This window comes from Lethenteron reissneri, chromosome 21 (genome assembly GCF_015708825.2).
Source record: "Lethenteron reissneri isolate LAM-NWPU_2019-01 chromosome 21, ASM1570882v1, whole genome shotgun sequence".
Lineage (NCBI taxonomy): Eukaryota > Metazoa > Chordata > Hyperoartia > Petromyzontiformes > Petromyzontidae > Lethenteron > Lethenteron reissneri.
Genome location: NC_083799.1, coordinates 14,239,853 through 14,261,107, shown reverse-complemented (window position 1 = coordinate 14,261,107; position 21,255 = coordinate 14,239,853). Strand labels below are relative to the sequence as shown.

Below are 21,255 nucleotides of genomic sequence, written 5' to 3'. Positions count from 1 at the left end.
TTACATTTTATGCGTCTTGTAGCTCAATCTTATACTTCATTTAACATCAATATCAACATCGTGAAACATACTTTCTTACGGGTTTATTTATTTATTCTTTTCCAGTTTCTTCCCCCCACCCAAGGAATTTCACGCCATGCCAAATTGACGAGCCCGCCATCAGAAGACCCAATCGCATCCCCACCTCATCATTCACGACAGCGGGCAACTCGTTTACATTTCAAAAACAATGCACCATGTTAAGTTAAAGGATCCTGCGAATCGCGCACAACGGACAAACGGAAGAACACACAGAGAATCCTCTCGAAAACTACAAAAATTGTTTGTCTTAAATTTTGCGTTACTACTACTTGAAACATCGGCGAGAATAAATGTTTACAAAATGAAGAACACCACTGCCTTCTGTGACAAACTACACTGCTATTCCCTTTGATTACACTATTTACAAAAACGCTCGCCGCATTCCCGCGAATTAAATTAAATGATTGCTGTTCCATCTTCCCACACCCATTTCGTGAAACGTTCACGACTACGTGTTCAAGCCCAATTTGCCAACCTCAGTCAGTGGTCTTGTGTGGCAATTTCAAAGAATGCATCAGGAGCAAAGGCATTCATTAACTACGAACGCCCGCTGGAATTAGTGTTTTACATTAGAGCTACACTGTAGCCATAATATGTCAGCCTTTGGGGCCCAACGTCACCATAATTGTAAAACTATACGACATTTGTAGCGAAGCTCTGGGGAAACTGTCCCCAGCATGCTGGTCTCTAGTTTTTTTTTATTGCTGGCAATGAGCCATCAAGTAACGGGATAGGAGAAGTTCCAACAACGCTTGAGCACTTGGGGCTACTCGAAATATCTGCCGAAGTTCCACTTTTGGTAGGCGTTCTGGACGTCGCAGGAGCTGAGCTTCAGGCTTTTCCCATCTTGCGCCAGGCACAGAGACTCTCTGACGGACGCCTTCACAATGTGCTTCGCCTGGCCAGCAGAAAACAAAAAGAAACCGTTTTAATGAAGCCTGTAAAAACAAAATTTGTTAACCGGAAAAACGTTATAAGTCACTGTCAAAGCATCTCCCCCCCTCCCCCGCTCAAGCAAGCGTGGGGCACAATCAGTAGCCACGGTGCCACGGCCGCACAAGGTATCCAGGTCATGGGTTATATTCCGACCTTGACGCCTGTATATTTTCAGTTTGCATGTTCTCCCCGTGATCGCGTGGATTTTTGCCCGGGTCCTCCAGTGTTTCCCTCCACATTTACAAACCTGCGTTCGGAGTATTTGGTTGCTTTAAATGTCCACGTGATAAGCCACTTTGTTGAGCTATCATTTGTGGCCAGGATGCTTCTGAAAAAGAGCTACATCGTTGAGTGGGCCTTTCCTGGTAAAATAAAATAAAAAAATACTTAAAGTAGTTAAAAAAAAGTTTAGTTTAGCAGCCCTGAACCGCATTTATATGGAGCGTGTTGGTATCTCCGCAGTACAGACAGGAACCAATTTAATTAAGCCCCCTCCCCCGTGACCCCACAACCCCTGGTTTAGAGGCCTATCTTTTCACACGACCCTTACCAAAGAGTGTGTGTGTTTGTTATATATATACACACAAGCATTTTTTATTGCCATTAAAGAACCCAGAATACTCGCGGGGAATTTCAAAAGGGGAGAAAAAACGCGGAACACGCGCGACGCAACGCACCTGGAAATTTCGGGAACGAACGAGGCGGGGGGGGGGGGGGCCTTTCCGGGCTCTCTTCCCTACTGGTTTAACGATCGTCAGGATCCGTGAATTTAAGGTAGGGGGGTAGCGATCATCGGAAGCAGTCTTCTTCTTTCGTATGGCTGATGTAGATGCAGAGTAACAACTGCAATTTCACATTGAGGTGATCAAGCCCAGATGACCGCATCAGGAGTCGAGGAGTGTTACCATCGCCGCGATCTCTCCTTCGTATTCATAGATCGGGCATTGCGTCGTTACACGTTGTTACGGTCTGTTCTGGATGACCACGGCGTATAAACAAGGTAACGATCGGATAATAGTTTTTTTACCCTTCTATCTGGCAACACAACTGACACCTTTTTTATACGAGGAGTCATGTTTGCATAGACCACAATACCTGCAGTCATAATGCAAACAAAAAACATAACTCTGATAATGTATGTGCACTGTCGTTGAAGCTGATTGGTCCACACCCGAGACAGCTTTCCTTAGAGCCTAGTCTCACATTGGTTGGATCAGATGACGCCAAAAGGCGCACAACTCAAAAGACAACGCACCATCAGAGTATGAGAGCTCGGGGTAAGCATTTAGCACCATTGGAACCTCATTTGCCAGTAAAAAATATGATAATTGTTTTTTTACCCTTCTATCTGGCAACAAAACTGACACCTTCTTTATACAAGGAGTCATGTTTGCATAGACCACAATACCTGCATTCATAATGCAAAAAAACCACAACTCTGATAATATATGCACTGTCCTTGAAGTTGATTGGTCCACACCCGAGACAGCTTTCCTTAGAGCCTAGTCTCACATGGTGTTGGACCAGATGACGCCAAAAGGCGCACAACTCAAAGACAATGCACCACGAGAGTATGAGAGCTCGGGGGTGTAATCGTCGGGAGCTCTTACCAGAGGCTGCTCGTTGCGCGAGTGCAGCCAGGCCTGAGGCTCGCTGGCCGGGCTGCAGCCCACCAGCCCCACTGTGGCAGGGTCTCCCAACGCCGCCACGCACAGCCCATCTTGCCGCAGCTGCTGCCACCACGTGAAGTTAAACTGCTGCACCTGGGAGAGAGTGCGGCTATTCACTGGAAGGTTACGGCGGTCTCGTTAACGTGCGACTCTTAGGTGAAATCTTGTAACGGCCTCGTTACGTGAGGCCCGTTAGACCTCGGTGTTTACTTACGGTGCGAAGCAACGTCGCATTAATTCGACCTTTGTTATGTTAAATGGGAAAATAATTTGATTTTGGAACCGGTGTCTTTAAACCCGACGCAAGAGGCGATATTTTCCGTCAGATGCTGCTCACTGAATGGCGAAGAACGCGAAAAAATTTCTTATTATCACCCATTGTTTGCAATAATCAAAAGCGTGGAAATAGATGCCGTTTCCATCCAGAAAAATGCATAATTCTGCACAGCACACAATTAGGGCACGATGCTGCCAAAATAAACATGCTGCGATTTTCAGCTCTGTTGTTGGCCTTTTCCCAAGAATGAAAATTCCACATTCCTTTAGCAGACTGATTAGCACGGTTGGCAACGTACGGTGGCAAAATAAGTTCAACATACATACCTACAAGCAGTGTGTACACATCCCACAAAAGGATGGATATATAATTGATGATTTAACTTTACGTAACAGCCAAATCAACTATACAGTAAAACCTTGGATTGCGAGCATAATTCGTTCCGGAAACGTGTTTGTAAACCAAAGCACTCGTAGATCAGTTGTGATCACGTGGCGCTCGGCAGACAAAGCGTATACACGTAACTACTCTTATTGCAAGACCTCGCTCGTTTATCAAATTAATATTTTTAAAAAAATGTTGCTCATCTTGCAAAACACTCGCAGACCAAGTTACTCGCAATCCAAGGTTTTACTGTATATCAAAAAGCACTGTACTGACTCTTCTCGTATATCTTCTTGGTTCTTTCGGTAAAGTCACGTAGAAGGGAAGTAATAAAATAATAAAAATAAAACATAATAAAATAATTCTCACGTTTCGGCCACAACGCAAGAAGCCGTCCTCAGGTGAAGAACAGGTCTGTCGGAAAGACAGCGTCTGAATGACAGACCTGTTCTGCACCTGAGGACGGCTGCTTGCGTTGTGGCCGAAACGCCGTGAGAATTATTTTATTATGTTTTATTTTTATCATTTTATTACTTCCCTTCTACGTGACTTTACCGAAAGAACCAAAAAGATGAATCCCTGCAGTCACGAAAGCTTTAAATCGAAATTCTTCTCGCATAGTTTCAAGTTCACCGTGTTGCACTTACCTTCGACACCCCACCAGTCTGAATGCACAGGTGCACTTCAATGCTATTATTGACGACTGTCAGGCACTGATTAGATCCCTCGTTCCACACCTGTCAAAAGAGAAACGGTGAAACCCCCCCCCCCCCCCCGAGCGTGACGAGCGATAATCACGGCAGTTAATCACGGCGACTTGCCACGAGCTGCGCTTGCCATCGCAATCGGAGGGTGCAGAGGGCCGATTTTCATTTCCGCGATTGAGCCACATGGCAGTAATTAGCCCGAGCATGCCAGCCTACGCACGAGGATTGCTCTCCAAGAGGAGTAAAATGTGAAGTGCCAACAAACCTCTTCGCTTGTTTTCATCACCAAAGTCCACAATGAAAAGGGGGGGGAAAAAACATCCTCGCTTACGTACTAGCAATGGGCAACGTCTTTTGGACGTGTCCGGCTGTCCAGCCTGCCACAAGCCAGCTGGTCGGCCGGCCTGGCGCCCAGCCTGCTATTTTCTCCTGCATTCTGGAACACTCGATATATTCAGGAGCCTACTCGTAATGATAATAAAAATACATTATTCCCAAACCTTGGAAGGCCTCTCCCCCCACCTATGCCATATTGGTCACGTGGGGGTTTTCGTCAGCACACGAGCGTCCAGGGACGTGGAGGTTGGTGAATGGGGATTCCGAGACTGGTTCAGACGTCGCTCGTCCCCGACGTTGACCGCGGCGGGGAATCGAACTCGGATCGCCAGGCTCATAGCGCAGTGTGCTAACCACTGTGCCTCTGCTCCTAAACATAATAGTGCTTTACTAACTCAAGAAAGACTTGACTCTTCTCAGGAAGGCCCTTCTTGGCGAATCTTTCCTGGATGAATAACTGGTATTGCAGTATGACAGCAAATCACAGAGGATTGATATGGGAACATGGGCAACGGATGATGTGACCGCGATCGCCAACAGTGCAGGACTGCTGCTGCTGCTGCTGGGAATTTCTGGGCCCTGCGGCCTCTGTAAAGGAGTGGGAAGAGAACCGAGCGTGTCGGGGGGTGGGGAGCGGTGGTGTTGCCAATCGCGCTACAAACCCGGTGACCCAAGTTCCATTCCCGCTGACGGCCAACGCCAGTGACGCTCATCTAAACCGGTTCTGGGCCTCCCCTAGGTCGACTCAGCCTCAAATGAGTACTTGGTGGTGTGTAAAAACATCGCCACTGGGGAGACAAAGGCGGCCGGGTCTGGTGCTGGCCACCCCACCCCGTCGTGTGCCTTGCTCGCAAACAGCACTTGCCCCAACGGTCTGTTGAAGGCTATACGGCGGGGATCTTTGTCTTTGCGTGTGAAAGTGAGTGTGTGTGCGTGCGATCTTTATCAGTCGGCCTGTGGCACCTGGGTCTGCCCCGTGACCTCTCTGCCAGCGGGGTGTTCGACAATTCACGTGGCCTCAACGTGCACATGGCCTGGCACAAGCGTCGCGGTGACGTCACCGCCACTTAGTGGCGAATGGCAGTTGTTGTTGTTGATCTTTGTATTTGTATCGGGGTAATAGAGGTAAGAGGGGTGGGGGTGGGGTAAAAGACGCAGAAGCATCCGGCGGTGGCGCGCTCACCCATCCGTCGGCCTGCACGAGTGGCGCTCGCAGGTCCGCGTAGACGTTCTCCAGGTACCAGCCGAAGCTCCGGCAGCCGAGGGCCTCGCGCAGCCGCCTCTGCGGCTCCACGTCCCCCACGGAGCTGCGGACGAAGCGAGCGGCGAACTCGCCCTCGGGCAGCACGCCGCCGCCGGCGCCGCGCGAGCGCAGCGCGTTGCCGTAGCCGCGGCCGTAGAAGATCTCTGCAAACTCGTCGAGCCACACGTCGGCCACCCGCCGCAGGTTCCTCTGCACCGTGGCCACCTTGTCGCCGCCGGGGAACGGGTAGGGGTTGTCCGCTCGGTACACGTGGCCCACGCGCGAGCACGGCACGATCTCGATCTCGCCGCCGCACATCCACACCTGAAATACGGGGGGGTGGGTGGGGAGGTTGAGTGGTGCACGGTCTTCTATTTATGTATCTGTTGGGGACTTTTTTGGCAGTATCAATTGAACTGGCGTTTCGCCTTTCTTGGCGTTCTCTGGTCTAACACTGGTGAGGCAAGTCCATAAGGAAGGCTGTCTCTGGTGCAGGGTCCATCAATTTCAAAGGCGATGCGGCGTGGATTATCAGAGCGCGTTTTGCCGCAGGACACGCTTGTTGCGTGCACGCGGCAACACCGTAATGCCCTCCGACGCACGCTTGGTTGCATCCGAGGCCACGGAACATGCTCGGATGCGATGTACGCTGCCGGAAATATCCCCTCGGAGAGTGAACGTTTCCGGTTAGCTGGAGCAGCTATTATCATATTCATGAACCCGAACGAATGTCAAGAGTAATCGCAATGTGTTATTCTTCATGACAACTATTTTAATCCACTTAGCTATGTAAATGCTCAGTCATTTGTTTCGCTGTTGACTTTTGATCCCCCGTTGTGTACGTGTCATTACGGTTTTTTTGGGGGGGGGAGGGAGGGAGAGAATTTAATTTTCCGCCATAAAATATTTACTGGCCAATTGTCAAGAACGAAGACGCATCCGAGCCGAGGAATGGAAATAGCTCGAGGGGCACGTCCTTGTGGAGACGGAGCGATGAATCAGCTCGCGTGCACACGCGAGATGCTGGCTGGCTTATTATACAGCTGGTGCATCTGCCAGTCATCTAAGGCAGTCAACCCACGGCACCTGGGTCTATCCCTGCGACCTCCTGCCAGCGGGCGTTTGACACTTAAAGTGCACGTAGCCTGGCACAAGCGCCGCGGTGACGTCACCGCCACTCCGTGGTGAATGGCGGTTGTTGTTGTATTATACTGCAGGATCACAAGATATGATGACAGATGAGGGGGGGGGGGAAGTCCTTCATTCAGCAGCGGATCAACCATGGCCGACGAAAATTATCCCACAAACAGATCTCCCTTTCCAAAAACAAACTTTTTGTTGTTGTTGTCACGAAGCCCCAAATACCTTGAAGGAGAGCTCAAGATTCTCGCCTCCCCACACCTCGAGGCCAGGGTCGTAGGTGCCCAGCTCGTAAAAATAGCGCTTGTCGATGGCAAAGAGACCCCCTGCCATCACAGGACACCTGCCACGCAGGGAAGGGCACGGGGACACGGTGGTGGTGGTGGGGTTAGTCCCCCGCAGTTCATGCGGCGCTCCACGAGCGCCCTCTCGTGGCCACCACGAGGAAACACCGCCGCTGATGTGGGACGCGAAAATCTTCCCCAGCTTATTGCACAAGGACATCAAATCACCCACCCCCAAAAAACATAAAAAACGCCCTTTCTCCCGTCTGAAATCGAGACGTTGCCGATCTCGTCAAGGGGCATAGGCCGTCAGGCAAACTCCGGTCAACCCGGCGACACGAGTTGCATTCCTCGATTCCCGCTCGCAGCCACCAACGCCAGTGACGATGATTCCAACTGGTCCTGGGCCTCCCCTAGGTCGACTCAGCTTTAAATGAGTACAGTACTCTGGTACGGGCGTGTAAAATAATCGCCACCGGTTAGACAACTGCGCCCCGGTCGTGGTGCTGGCCACCCCACCCCCTCAGTGTGTCGCAGTGGCGGCCTTCCTCGGTGCCGCTCGCTACTCACGGCGCTTGCTCCCCCGCGTGCGTTCTGCGAGGACTCACGGGAAGGGGTCCTCTCTCTTCAGGCCAAGCGCCGCCACGACGTCGACCGGCGTCGCCCTCCAGCCAAAGTTCAGCGGCCACTCGAACACCCCTCGCAGGAAGTCCGTGACGTGCTGGTAGCTGCGCAAGACGGTGCGGGCGATGCGATCGATGTCGGACGTTTCCACGGACAGTTTAATCGTGAGCGAACGGGACGAGTGTCGTTTTCGGGGAGCTCGTACCTCATGTCCTTCTCGTTGATCACCTCGATGACGGGGCACGCCACGCGGCTGCGGTTGGCGTGGATCCGGGCCACGAGCGGCTCGAGCCAACCCACGTTGCACTCCACGTGCGAGTCGAGGAACAGCAGGATGTCGCCTGCGCTCGCACGCGCCACCCGCCGCGAAATGAAACGCGGTACCTTGCCAAGGGCGCACAAGCCATCGTCACGCGAACTACGGCCATCGTCACAAGCGGTGGATTTTGGCTGGCCACCTGGAACGCTCTTCCTTCTGATGTTAGGAAGCCACTGGAGCCACGCGCTTTTAAAATCATTCAGATTAAAAACTAATTTCTTTAGGACTGCTTTTTGTTTTTAGTTTGTTGTCCTTCCCCTCCGCGCCACCGATTTGCACAGTTTGTTATGTAGGGTGCGAAAGAAGTCCAGCGTACATGCATACAGATGCAGCTTCTGCAGAAGTACAAGTGACCAATACCCAGACAAAGCGTCCGTCTAATTGCGAAGATACAATAACAACTATTTAGTCCCTTGACCAATACATGTTCTGAATCAACGTTAGTCCAGTTGCGTTTAAAAGAAGAAAATCCTGAAGTAGGCGAGTCTTTTTTTTCCTCCGAAGCTCATTAGCAAGGCGTTACCCCTTTGAAAGAAGACCGCATGCCATGGGAGGGACCCGCCCGCCAACGCCTCTGGATTTAAATAAGCATGTTTGTCAGTTGGCGAACAGAGAACAAACAACGCGGGCATCCAGAATAAACACCTCGTATGAGACCCAAACATCGCACCTCCCGGTTCTGACAATCCTCAAAGACACCGGTGGTGTAACCATCAACCCCGCATCAGAGCGCACATCCACACGAATAAAAAATGAAAGGCAAGCCACGGTCATGGTGTGACCGTGGCCACACAACCCACACTGCGGACCGAATAATAAACCACTGTAGTCTTAGCTCCTTCAATGGAGGAGGGATGGAAAAAAACGACACGAAACTCACTCTCGCGAAGCCCTGTCGTGGCGAGCAGACCCCCAGCATTGGCATCTATTGAGCTCCTGCAGCATATCGCCATACGCAGGAACAGAATAGTTGGGGGGTGACCTGGTCATCTTGTGGAGCTGTAATGTGCAGTGTAGCCATCGACGGGTCCTTTGAGTGCAGCCAAGGTTGGAGAGGTTTGTGATGTGCGTGCGTGCGTGCGTACGCTGAACTTTTTTTGCACCATACATAGCCAACCACGCTAACCGTGGGTGCGGATCAAGCGAAGCGAGCGTCGTGGTCGACGCTGGCGCCTCCCGATTTGTTTCCCGAAATTATTTTCTCGCCCGAATTCGCCAAAGGAGTCGCACGGCGGCGGATTGTTCGCGGCAGCGTGTACAGCGGACGATGCACTCCGGCGGTCGCGGGCAAAGCCATAGCGGGGATCGGTAGTTTGGCCTTCAGGGTCATGCACCGACATGTTTCATAAGTGTGAGGACCGAGGTTTTACGAGTCAAGAGTGATGACCGTTGGAAGTGTAGGAAAGTGACTGCACATGGCCCCTGCTGTCGAATATTAAAAAAAAATGACAGGCGCAGCTCATAGACCCGTATTAACACCCGTGCAGACTCGTGTTGCGTGCGTGCGTGTGTGGGGAGCGGTGGCGCGGTGGTCAGCATGATGCGCTTTAAACCTGGTGGCCCGAGTTCGAATCCTGCTAAAGGTCAACACCAATGACGATTATAATCAAATGAGTACCTGGTGCGACATGCAAACATCACCACTGGGGAGACAAAGGCGGTCGGGCGTGGTGCTGGCCACCCACCCCTTGGTATGCCGTGGCGGCCTTCATAGGTGCTCGCTAACAGCACTTGCCCCAACAGTCTGTTCAGGCTAAAGGGCGGATCTTTATCTTTATGAGTGGGGAGCAGTGGCACGGTGGTTAGCACGCTGCGCTTTAAACCCGGCGACCCGAGTTCGATTCCCGCTCACGGCCATCACCAGTGACAATTATCTATAGCGATCCTGGGCCTCCTCTAGGTCGATTAAACCTCAAACGAGTACCTGGTGCGACGTGTAAACATCACCACTGGGGAGACAAAGGCGGTCGGGCGTGGTGCTGGCCACCCACCCCCTCGCGTGCCGTACTGGCCTTCCTTCATAGGTGCTCGCTTTAACAACACTTGCCCCAAGAGTCCGTCATTGGCTATACGGGGGGGGGGGGGGGGGGGTGTCTCCGTCTTTGTTGCGGCTGTGGGTACCAGTGGAAACAGCGGAGCCGACCAGCCTGGCTCGGATGAGTCCGTGCCTCTCGGTGAGTCGCAGCAGACGGACTTTCGGGAAGTTCGCCAAGTACTTGTCCAGCTTCTCCTTGAGGTGCTCTGTGGGGTGGCAGCGTCCGGTTGTTTGTAGAAATAATAACAACCGTCTCATTCAGCCCTTTGTCAATCCACTGCTGGATGGATGGATGCCCCCCCAGGAATTGTTATTTAGTCAGAGCTGTGGCCCCTTTTCCCCATGGCACCATCGGGAGCTGTTGTAGCAGCGATAATCCTACTCAACGACGCGTCGGACGATGCGTTGGCAGGTTGGAATAGAAGCACAAACTGCGAATGTGTTTCCTCGACTGTTGCCCTACAAACGGAAAGACATCGGCTCTGGACAGGATCTATTACTTCAGCTACCGCACGTGAAGATGCGAAAATAAAGGAAATCGCGAGAATGGTTCAAGCATCCGCTGCGACACCCCCCCCCCCACCCCCCGCGAGCTCGAGCGGTTTTAGGAGACGCACCGCGAATAAGTTTTAACCTCAAAGGCGGTACAGTGCATGCGCGGCACACTGGAGCGGTTAATACGTCAAGTGAACCAACTGGAGCGGCGCAAACAGCCCATCAATTAAATAGACGTCTGTGAAAAAGAGCTTCAATAAGCTCATGGGATTCCTCCAGAATGAATAAATATTCCGATTCTGATATGGCCCTCTAGATTGTATTACTGTTGGCGAGCTTGTTTACCCGGGAAAGCCTCACTGCATCTCAAAGATGTTTGTTTCAGGAGGGTCCTGCCAAGTTTTCACAGTAGGGGGCAATGTTGCTAAGTGTGTAATCCCAATTGAGTGATTTGCAGGTTGCTGGGGTGTTTGATTTCTCTTTTTTTTGTTTGCTATGAAACTGAAGAACCCGGAGGGGAACCCATGCAGAACTCGGGGAGAACACGCTACAAACCAGCTCCACACACAGCGAAAGGCGTCCGAGTCGGGAGATCGAACCCAGGCCGCCGCCCACGACTGAACTATCGTCGCCATCGTCAGCCACGATTTATCCACTGCTGGATGAACGCTTGCCCAGGCACTCCAAGAGAGACGGCCACAGGCAAGTAGTACGATGCTCTTGGGCACTTCCCTCCGAGTGGCATCTCACGTCGCGACACAGACGGCGCATCTCGCCGACTCGTGGCCGTCAAAGTAAAAAAAAAATCCGCGAAGAGACTTCCTTCTCTCTCAAACGAGCAGCGAGGCCGGTGCTCACCTCCCGACTACAGCCCCGAACGAGCGGTGGAAAAATTCCAGATTCTTACAACGGGGTGGGGGGAGGTGGGCAAGTCTATTCACAGGAAAATCTCAACTAAACTATTTGTTATTTTACCAGGAAAGGCCTCACTGAGCTATGTAGCTCTTTTTTCAGAAGCGACCTGGCCGCAAATGATAGCTCAACGAAGTGACTTATCACGTGACAAATGTACAGCAGCCAAATACTCTAAAGGCGTGATGTTGATTCTAATTGTGGAGGAAAAAAACCAGAGGACCCGGAGAAAAATCCACGTTTTCACGGGGAGAGAGACACGCAAACCTCGAAATATACAGCAGCAGGCGTCAGGGTCAGAATCGAACCCACGACCTCCTGTATACCAGGCGAGGTAGTTAACATCTCCTAGCCACCGTGAGGAGGGGTGGGGGGGGGGGGTGGCGGTCACCCTTGGTGCTGAAGTCGTCCACCAGGATGAGCTCGCGGAGGAGGCCCGGCGGCGATCGGTTGAGGACGCTGTGCACGGAGCGCAGGAGGGTGCTCCACGCCTCGTCGATGAAGCAGATGATGACGCTGACCGCCGGCAGCGCGTCGGGCACCATCTGATCCGCGCACCTGGACGGCGACGGAGCTCTCATCAGATGTAAACCGGTACCGCGCACGTAAAAAGGCACGGTAACGGTGCGGCCCCGCGAATGCTTGCTCGCTCCACCGATTAGCACGGTCGACGTGTGTACGTACGTACACACTGGCTGGCGGAAGGGACTCACCCCATCAGAGAGAGCTCCAGGGGGCCCCTCCAGAAAGTAACTTATTCGGCTGCTATAATTTTCCACGTGATGGAAAGCCACTTAGTTGAGCTATGATTTGGGGCCAGGTAGCTTCTGCAAAAAGTGCCAATAGCTCAGTGTGCCTTAACTGTTGAAATTTGTAAAAATAGTTTCATAAAATCTAGATTACTCTGCCATGCTGGTCAGTGGGTGGGAGGCACCCACGCTTTAACCCACCACACATGGCCTGCCGATCAACTGTGACTTACCCACGTACACTACTAGGCGGAGATGTGGAGGCATTTAATAAAAGGCCACGCCGGGAGATCGAACCGGTGACCTCCGGTCGGCGTGCCAGGGGTGACAGCGTGCCCGTGTCACTTGTAGACTGGAGTAGGCATAGAGACGGGACCGCAGAGTAGCCAAAGCTATGGCGAAGGGAGTACTGGACGTGGTGTGCCGGGTATAACGGATGGCGAGCGTGGAGCCCTTGACCAATCCTGGCCAGCTGGCTCAAAAAACTCAATAAACATAAACAACAGGCGCGGGTAAACATTTCTGACGTGGACAGACAGTGGGTGAAATTAAGCCCCGCGGCTGTAGAATTCGCAGCGTCTGACCAGCAAAAGCATGACGGGCTGTGGACGTCTGTCCACGAGGAGGGACGAACCTCGATTGCCGAGAGTTTCGGACGATCCCTTAGGGGGCTCTGAGAAAACATGCCTTCGTGAAAAAATTAAGTGAACTCTAACCAGATTTTTCGTGACATTTTTCCGTAATTAATATTTTCTTTCCATTCCCATATCATTACCGCTGACATGGCAACACGGTAAAAGTTGGATCATGCTAACCCGTGGAGTTGGCGTGCGTTATTTACTTGTGCCCTCAACATTTCACTTTTCATACGGATGTCAAGTTGGTCGTGGAACTGGGCCGTTCATATTGTGGCTAAACATCCTGAATTATCGTTGCAAATGCACTTTTCAATTACCCTCTGCGGGTAAAACCAGCGCTTAATCTCACAAATGGCACGGCACATCCAGTATTCCTCTCGCTTATGACTGTGACTACTAGTCATATATCACCTTCAGTCTACGGGCGATCGGAAACCATTCCTGCACCTGGCACATCACATCCAATTGTAATGGTGCTGGCCACCCACACCCTCGTGTGCCGTGCCGGCCGTCATAGGTCCTCGCTAACAGCACTTGCCCCAACAGTCTGCTAAAGGCTACTCGGGGGATCTTTGTCTTTGTCCGTGAAAAGGCACAAGCTCACGCTGGGGGTCTCGAGTCCGGCAGTGCCCGGTCCAGGGGGATCTGATCGCTGACGAACACGTTGAAGGCGCCCTCCCTCCACCTCCGGTCAGCGAGCTCCTGGTCTTCGGGCCTCACCGTCACTCCATTCCCAAACTGGCCCGCCGCGTGTGGGTCCCGTGGGGACAGCGTGGCGTCCAGCGCCAACAAGCGGTGCCGTGGCCCCTCCGGCACGGCGGCGCGGCCCGTGCCGTTGGCCGACGCCGCGTGCCCGCGGTGGAGTGAGCCGGTGGCCGCCCGGACCGGGCTGGCGGCGTCACGACTTGCCCGGTTGAGCGCCGGCAAATGCGAATCGTTCCTCCGCTGCGGTGGAGCGGTAAGCAACCTTTCGACGGCTCCGTTCGTTTCGCGGGTCCGGCGTGCAAGCGGCGGGGTGGCGCTTTTCATATTTGCGGAACGCTTTGCCGTCGCGGTCAAGTTCAAGCCACGAGCAACGCCGGCGTCCTGCGCGCGGTCGGTCGTCAACGCGCCAGCTGCGTTTATGGATTTATTGGCGGCACGGTGCGCTTTTGGCACATCGTGTGACTTGACCCCCCTATCGCCCGGTGCGTCAACAATGACCTTTGACGTCGCGCGCCCAATTCGACTTTCTCCGACGCCGCCTCCGTCCGCAATTTTCCCCGCCGACTTCGTTTTCTTCGCCGCTCCGTTCGCGACGCGCTCCGGTCGACCTCCGTCGGCCTCGTGTCCGGCCGCCACCGGCGGAGTCGCGTTCGCCGGAGCCTCGCCCCGCTGGGCGTCCACGGCTGCCACGGCTCGCGCGATCGGAGCCCTCCGTGGCTCTTCCGGCCGCGCCGTCTCCATCGGCGGGGCGGATCTCGCCCCCGCCACGCGGATCTCCGCCGCCTTCGCGCCCGCGCCCGTGTCGGGAAGCGGAGGGCCCGGGCTTGCGCGGAACGACAGGCGTGGGGGAGCGGCGCTCGCGGGCGCCGCAGCGACGACGCTGGGCCGCCCCGCCACGTTCTCGTTCGCGCCAGCACGCTGGGCCACGACGAACCTCCGCTTTTCCAATTTCGCCACCGCCGCGGGAGGCTCGCGAGGGCGGCTCGCGTTTCCTTTGGCGGGGTCGGGGGCCCCCCTCCTCCGGCCGAAGCGTTTGTCGACCAAGTTGGGCCGCGGGTCGTCCGCCCCGGGCACGGGTGCGGCCTGCGTCGAGGCGGCGCCCCCCGCGGCGCGGAGGAAGCCGAAGCGCGGGTGGCGCCTGGCGCGCTCGTCCAGGACGTCCCGGTCCCCCAGGATCCTCTTCTCCGACTTGGAATACTCGGAGCCGGCGAAGGAGACGCGCAGCGCGGCCATGTCGAACAGCAGCCACAGCACGGAGGCCGCGACCACCAGGGCGAGCACGCGGCCGCTGCCCCGGCAGAGGCGGCGCAGGCGGCCGCTCAGGCTCACCGCCATGCGGAGGAGCTTGTCGCGGCGGCCCTCCCCCGCCCACACCGCCGCTCGGCCTCACTCAGGCCTCCTCCCGCCGTCACACGAACCTGAGGGAGGGAGGGAGGGAAGAGAGGCAGGGCAGATTGAGGCAGCACGGAGAAGGGTGGGGAAGCAGACAAACCCGCAGCGTGACCCCTGTTTAAAAGGAGGCATTGCAATAGCTGCACGGCCAACGTTGAAAAGACTTTGAACGACAAGCAAAATCTGCTTTTGCCTGCCACACATTTTGCTCCGGCTCTCACCCGCCGCCAGCATGAGGATAGGCATGCGACGCCCATCGCTAAGTTGTATTGTGATGACTTAAAAAGGTGGGGGGGAACTTAGCCCCCCCGTTGCTATAAGGAGCTGGGTGGCACGCGAGCTGGCAGCACAGGGAGGGTGGCGAAGGGCGGTGCTCTTGGGTCACGGTGCGTGAGCGTTGATGACTGGTGCAGGATCTGCGTTGTGAAGCTAAATGCACCGCAGGGTTTTTTATTTTTTCTCTCCGCTCCAAAGGGCTGTTTACACGAAAAAAAAACTGAGCTTTTTGTTTTCTTTTGGTTAAGGCCGGTGTGAATAATATCCGCGGCGATGGGATGCGTTCTACTCGAAGTTTGTTTATTTCATCGCAGTGTTTTAGTTCACGTCAACTTTTAACATCATCGGTTATGATCGATCCACTGCTGGATCAAGGCCCTCCCCTTAAACCATCACCGCCATCTCTCGTGAGCCTGCATTTTCACATACACGGTTAAAGTTATATTTTTATACACACACACATATTATCATTATTAAATCCTACTCAACCCCCAACTCACAGTGGCGAGATGTTAACTACCTCGCCTGGTATGCAGGAGTTCAGGGGTTCGATCCCCACCCTGACACCTGATGTCTATTTGGAGTTTGCGTCTTCTCCCCGTGGTCGTGCGGATTTTTTTCCAGGTCCTCCGGTTTTTTTCCCCTCCACATTTAGAATCAACATCACGCACTTAAATCATTTGGCTGCTCGACATTTCCACGCGACAAGTCACTTCATCGAGCTATCATTTGTGGCCAGGTCACTTCTGAAAAAATTAACCCGTAAAAACAAAGTTTTTCACTATAAATCCTTTATATGCGTGGCGGCTAGAGTCCTCTCGTCCTCTGGCTTGAGATGGCTGCCACCTATGGGTCAGATGATTGCCTGCCAATTGGTAATTAAATATAAAAAAAAATTCCTAAAAAGTGTAACATTTTGGAAAAAAAATATCACGAAAATAAATTATCACGCACAACGAGTCTGTGTGCAAAATGTCAGCTCGATTGGATCACGGGAAGTGGGTTAAAAAACGACCGAAAGATTTGCACGGTCGTAAGTGCGCAAGCAAGCAAGCAAGTGAACTTAATATAAAGGATTTAAAAAGAGCTACATAGCTCAGTGGGCCTTACCTGGTAAAATAAAAAAAAAATAGTTATTGATTGTTTTTAAACCCACCGGCGTAGCCTTTCCAACAGTTGAAAGTCCTTTCTACGCAAGGCCAGCAGGTTCAGCCACACCTGTGTTTACCTGTAACCCACGGGGGGGGGGGGGGTGTCAAATGTCATCGCGGGAGCATACAGCAGCCCCCACACGCACACATTCAACTTCTCGGCAAGCAGATCTTATCCAAACACGCGGGCGAAAATCTAAACACACCCCTCTCGCGACATTCGTCATCGATGCCTGCCTAATAATGAGAACGTAAATAAGCCGCCGTTTCGGGTCGTGGCCCTCCTACAGAGCAGAGAGGGCAGCACTTGACTGTGGACAAGGTCGACCCCACTTGGTCGAAGGGATGCAGGTCACAAACCGCGGGTTGCTCGGAGAAAATTGACATTTTAAAACGCGTGAACAGTTCTGCACTTGTGCAGAGCGCTTAATCGCTCCAGATCTCACCAGATCTCACCAGATCTCAGAAGCCAATCCAGGGAGTTGAGCGAGCCTGGTGAGTCCTCGCGTTTGGAGTGAATCCCATGAGACGAGGCAGGGCAGCCGGGCTACGGTGTGGGCATCAGAGGGCAGTGGAGCAACCAACGCGACGTTGTACTCAACTTCAATGCTCCCGAGGGTTCACGCTCGTGGTCTTCGCCAACCCGCAATGACCAGCGCGGTGAAGTATGGTCGAACAACTCCCCCAGACTCTGCACGGCGTGCAAGAGACACTCATCCAGCAGTCGATTGACGCGAAGAGCCATTGCACGTGCACAGAATGGCAACCGGTCTATTACAGGTTGCCCTCGCTTTAGGCGGGTTCGGTTTGTGAGAATTCACGTACACGTGGCTTAACCTGTTTCTACCAACAAAATAAGAATTACTTTAAATTACGCGGTTTGAATTCACTCATGTGCTGCTATGCAGTCAGACGTGGGACAACATTGTGTACGTACTGTGTGTGTGCTGTGCGTGTGCGCTGTGCGTGTGATGTGCGTGCGCTGTGCTTGTGCTGTGTGTGTACGCTGTGTGTGCGCTGTGTGTGCGCTGTGTGTGCGCTGTGCGTGCGCTGTGTGTGTGTACTGTGTGTGTGCTGTGTGTGTGCACTGCGTGTACTGTGTGTGTTCTGTGTGTGTGCGCTGTGTACGGTGTGTGTGTACTGTGTGTGCGTACTGTGTGTGTGCTGTGTGTGTGCTACTCGGCAGGCAGCTGTCTCCTCGTGCGGTTTCGTTTCGTGTTATTTGTTAAAGAAACGTGCCTTCAGACTTTAGAGTATTTGGCTGCAATAAATGTCCACGCGATAAGCCACTTCGTTGAGCAATTCATTTGTGGCCGGGTCGCTTCTGAAAAAGAGCTACACGGCTCACTGGGCCTTACCTGGTAAAATAAAAAAGTTTCGTTCATGGTTTTACCCTTTATTTTCGAATGCATCTTCCGCATGAAGCGAGTACAAACTCGACTGTTTTTTTTATGTAAACAGGAAACGAGTCGAGTCGACAGGACACGAGTCACAAACAATTACAGGTGGAACACGTGTCACCTGCAGGTGGAACACGTGCCAACTCCAGGTGAACTCTCTGTGAACACGTTCCCGTTTGGTTTGCAGCCGCGTCGCTCACTTCACTTCACGCTCGATGCGAAACGACGCCGCGGGTGGAGTGTGGAACACAATGAGTTTCTCTCTCCCCGCCCGCCCCGCCCTCTCTCTCTCTCTGTGTCTGCTGCTGATGCTACTGCTCGGCTGGCGTCACGGCCTCGCCCGCAATGACACGTGGTGGGCCCCGGCGGCTCTGCCAGATACTGCAAATGAAACCCAGGCGGGCCGGTTCCCCTGGTCGGTGGAGGAAGCTTGGAGACGGGGAGAGGTGGAGGGGTGGAGGCAGAGCGCGCCAGAGAGAGAGAGAGAGTTGATGGAAGATTTTGAGTTGATGGATGGATGCAGCAGCTGGATGGCACGTGTGTCCACGTTCACAATGTTTGTTTAGCCAGGTGAGGAATTCGTAGAGACCATCAAGGATGAGTCTCGTTTACGAAAGTGTCCCGGGCCATCAAAAAATGCGAAAACGCAAAGAAACGTTCAGTAAATGTACAACGATGAAGAATTCAGGGGCGAAGGCGGTGGGGCCATGGGAGATAGGCACATAGAGGAGAGCGAAGGAGCTCTCCGTCGTGCCACTGCATCGCCAATGCCGACAAGCGAAGTCGGATCACAACCTGTGCCGGCTGGAAGACCTACCAGAGGTGGCCTTCGCAAATGTCAAGAGGAAGGTGCTCTACTCCTACATGGTCCGGTTTCACCAACAGGACACCCTGAGGAGCCACAAGGACCATGCCTGGAGAAAAGCCCTGCCCTGCATCTCTCCGGAGAGGCCTCGCTGGAGGCAACTCTACTCCAGCCCGACGTACAACCGCATCGGTGACCTCAGCAGGAGCATCGCCCACGGCACCGTCACCACCAATGCCTCCCTGGCGCGCTTCACCGACACCGGAGTGCCGGTCCTGCGGTAAGTGGAGACGGTGGCGCTCCAATACGTGGAGTGCAAGAGCCTGGACTCGCTGTTCAAGGTCCTGAGAAAACATCCTCCTAAGGTTCAGCCTCCACTTCTCCCCGACGGTCCTCATCTTTGGATACCCGAAGGGCGACGGATCCCAACATCTTCAGGGGCTGGTCAACGTGCTCGTCGGCTACGCCAAGCTTGCGATATACAGGGCGAGGAAGGTGGCCCTGGAGGGGAAACGTCCGGCTAGCAGCCTGGGCATCTTCCGCGCTTTGGTCGGAGCCAGGGTGTGTGGGCTGGAGTTCCGCCATGCGCGGCTGACCCACGCCGTGCCGGCCTTCAAGGAGCAGTGGGCGATGGAGGAGGGTCGTGTGCTCGGTGGCAGGTGACGGAGAGCTTTGCATGCGGATATGAGCTACCCGTCAGAGGCCGTTGGACTGCGAGAAGGGCTGCGTGCAGATGCAGCATTTGTCGTAGTAAAAAAATAGATGTTAAAAAAAGAGAACGAGAGAGTGAGAGCGAGAGAATGAGCGAGAGAGGGGGGGGGGCAGAGAAGGGGGGGGGGGGGGGTTACATAAAGCAAAGATAAAAAAACAAAAAAAACGAAATGATGAACGAAGCAAAGTGCCGACTACACCGAGCATCTTCTTGTTTTCTCTGATCGTAAAAAAAAGAGAAACGTCGGTTTTGAGACCGAGGGGAGAGAGACGCGTCGGTTTTGAGAGAGACACATTGGTTTCGAGAGCGAGGAATAAGCTACCCGTCGGAGGCCGTCGGACATGCGAGAAGGGCTGCGTGCAGAACGTGAGTGAGCGAGAGAGTGAGCGAGAGGTGGGGGTTTACATAAAGCAAAGTTTAAAAAAAAATTACGAAATGATGAACGAAGCAAAGTGCCGACTACACCGAGCATCTTCTTGTTTCCACTGATCGTAAACAAAAAGAGAAACGTCGGTTTTGAGAGCGAGGGGAGAGAGACACATCAACACCGGTGAATGTGGAGACTCACGCTGAGTATTCTCGTGGGACGCGAGCCCTCCGGCGCCGCTGCTGGTGATGATGATGCTGCTGCTGCCGATGCCAATGGTGTTGATACCACAACCACCACGTAACTTCTGCATGCGTGGCGCTGCGTTTCCCATTCGCAGCCTCGCCCCCCTTCCAAGCACGCTCCACCCCTCCTCGGCCCAACTCTCTCGCAACGCTCCTCTCTCTCTCTTCCTCTACTACACCCCCACACACACACTCCCTCCTGCTCCTTCTCTCTCCCCTCTACAACACCCCCCACACAACACACTCACTCCTTTTTTTACGATCAGTGGAAACAAGAAGATGCTGTGTAGTCGGCACTTTGCTTCGTTCATTATTTCGTATTGTTTTTACTTTGCTTTATGTAAAACCCCCACCTCTCGCTCACTCTCTCGCTCACTCTCTCGGTCACTCTCTCTCTCTCCCCCTCTACAACACCCCCCACACACACACTCACTCCTGCTGCTCCTTCAGAGCTACTCCCCCCACTCTCACAACCCGGATCGGGGCAGCTCTCCCTTGGGGGTGATGATGTTGATGATGATGACGTTGATGATGATGATGATAATCCCCCGACTCTGAAGCCTTGTGAGTCCCACGGACTTGTGATCGCACGTGTGTGCACGTGTATGTACGTGTGTGCACGTGTGTGTACGTGTGTGCACGTGTATGTACGTGTATGTACGTGTGTGCACGTGTATGTACGTGTGTGCACGTGTGTGCACGTGTGTGCACGTGTGTGCACGTGTGTGTACGTGTATGTACGTCTATGTACGCTGACCTTCTTTCGCACCGTACGTAGCCAACGCGTGCGAATCGGAGGTACAGGGGGAAGGGACAACACACACTGAACGCAAGACGCAGATAATGCTCCGTGTCCCGGATTATAAGACCCCCCCCCTTCCCCCCTGCACTTAAAAGTGGGAGTTGAGTATGGGTGTACAGTATACTTAACCACATTTCTATGACTTTGATGTCTAGGAAATAAATGTTTGAAAGAAAATGGTGAAGATGAGAGGGAATTGAGGTGGGCGATGTGCCTATGGTAATTTAAGCATCTCAAATTCACAATTTTACATGAACGCTCTGTAAGTATTGCGAATGTGCTGTGTGTCTTGCTATGGCTTTAATTAAAATTAAATAGCACGCTGTGCTTAGTGTGCAGTTTGGACTCGAGCCCGAACTTTCCCCGAATGCGCCACCCCAAATACGTGGACTCGCCTCCATCTCCCCTCTCATCTCACTCTACTCCCCTCCACTCACTCCCCCCCTCTCATCTCACTCTGCTCCCCTCCACTCACTCCCCCCCTCTCATCTCACTCTACTCCCCTCCACTCCCTCCCCCCCTCTCATCTCACTCTGCTCCCCTCTACTCACTCCCCCCCTCTCATCTCAC

At 53.4% G+C, this 21,255-nt stretch overlaps 1 protein-coding gene across 2 annotated transcripts; it reads right to left on the bottom strand.

Annotated features, from left to right (window-relative positions):
• Positions 1-41: 41 nt before the first annotated feature.
• LOC133345281 (polypeptide N-acetylgalactosaminyltransferase 5-like) lies at positions 42-20,002 on the bottom strand. Of its 2 annotated transcripts, XM_061555911.1 has the most exons (12): positions 19,840-20,002; positions 16,360-16,431; positions 13,435-14,953; positions 11,835-12,001; positions 10,123-10,242; positions 7,888-8,023; positions 7,667-7,786; positions 7,000-7,117; positions 5,575-5,958; positions 3,996-4,085; positions 2,628-2,780; positions 42-979 (listed from the first exon to the last, which is right to left on the bottom strand). In XM_061555911.1, exons 3-12 carry the CDS (start codon positions 14,868-14,870, stop codon positions 848-850), a joined length of 2,856 nt encoding a protein of 951 aa, XP_061411895.1. In that variant the 5' UTR covers positions 14,871-14,953; positions 16,360-16,431; positions 19,840-20,002; the 3' UTR covers positions 42-847. The 2 variants fall into 2 exon arrangements, with proteins under 2 accessions (XP_061411895.1, XP_061411896.1); XM_061555912.1 differs by lacking the exon at positions 16,360-16,431.
• Between the last annotated feature and the right edge of the window lie 1,253 nt (positions 20,003-21,255).

Coding starts and splice junctions, on each gene's coding strand:
- LOC133345281 (XM_061555911.1), bottom strand. CDS start 14,870: ATGGCGGTGAGCCTGAGCGGCCGCCTGCGCCGCCTCTGCCGGGGCAGC. Junction 5,959..6,999: donor ATCTTGAGCTCTCCTTCAAG/GTATTTGGGGCT, acceptor CCCGTATTTCAG/GTGTGGATGTGCGGCGGCGA. Junction 980..2,627: donor CGCGCAACGAGCAGCCTCTG/GTAAGAGCTCCC, acceptor TCTGCTGGCCAG/GCGAAGCACATTGTGAAGGC.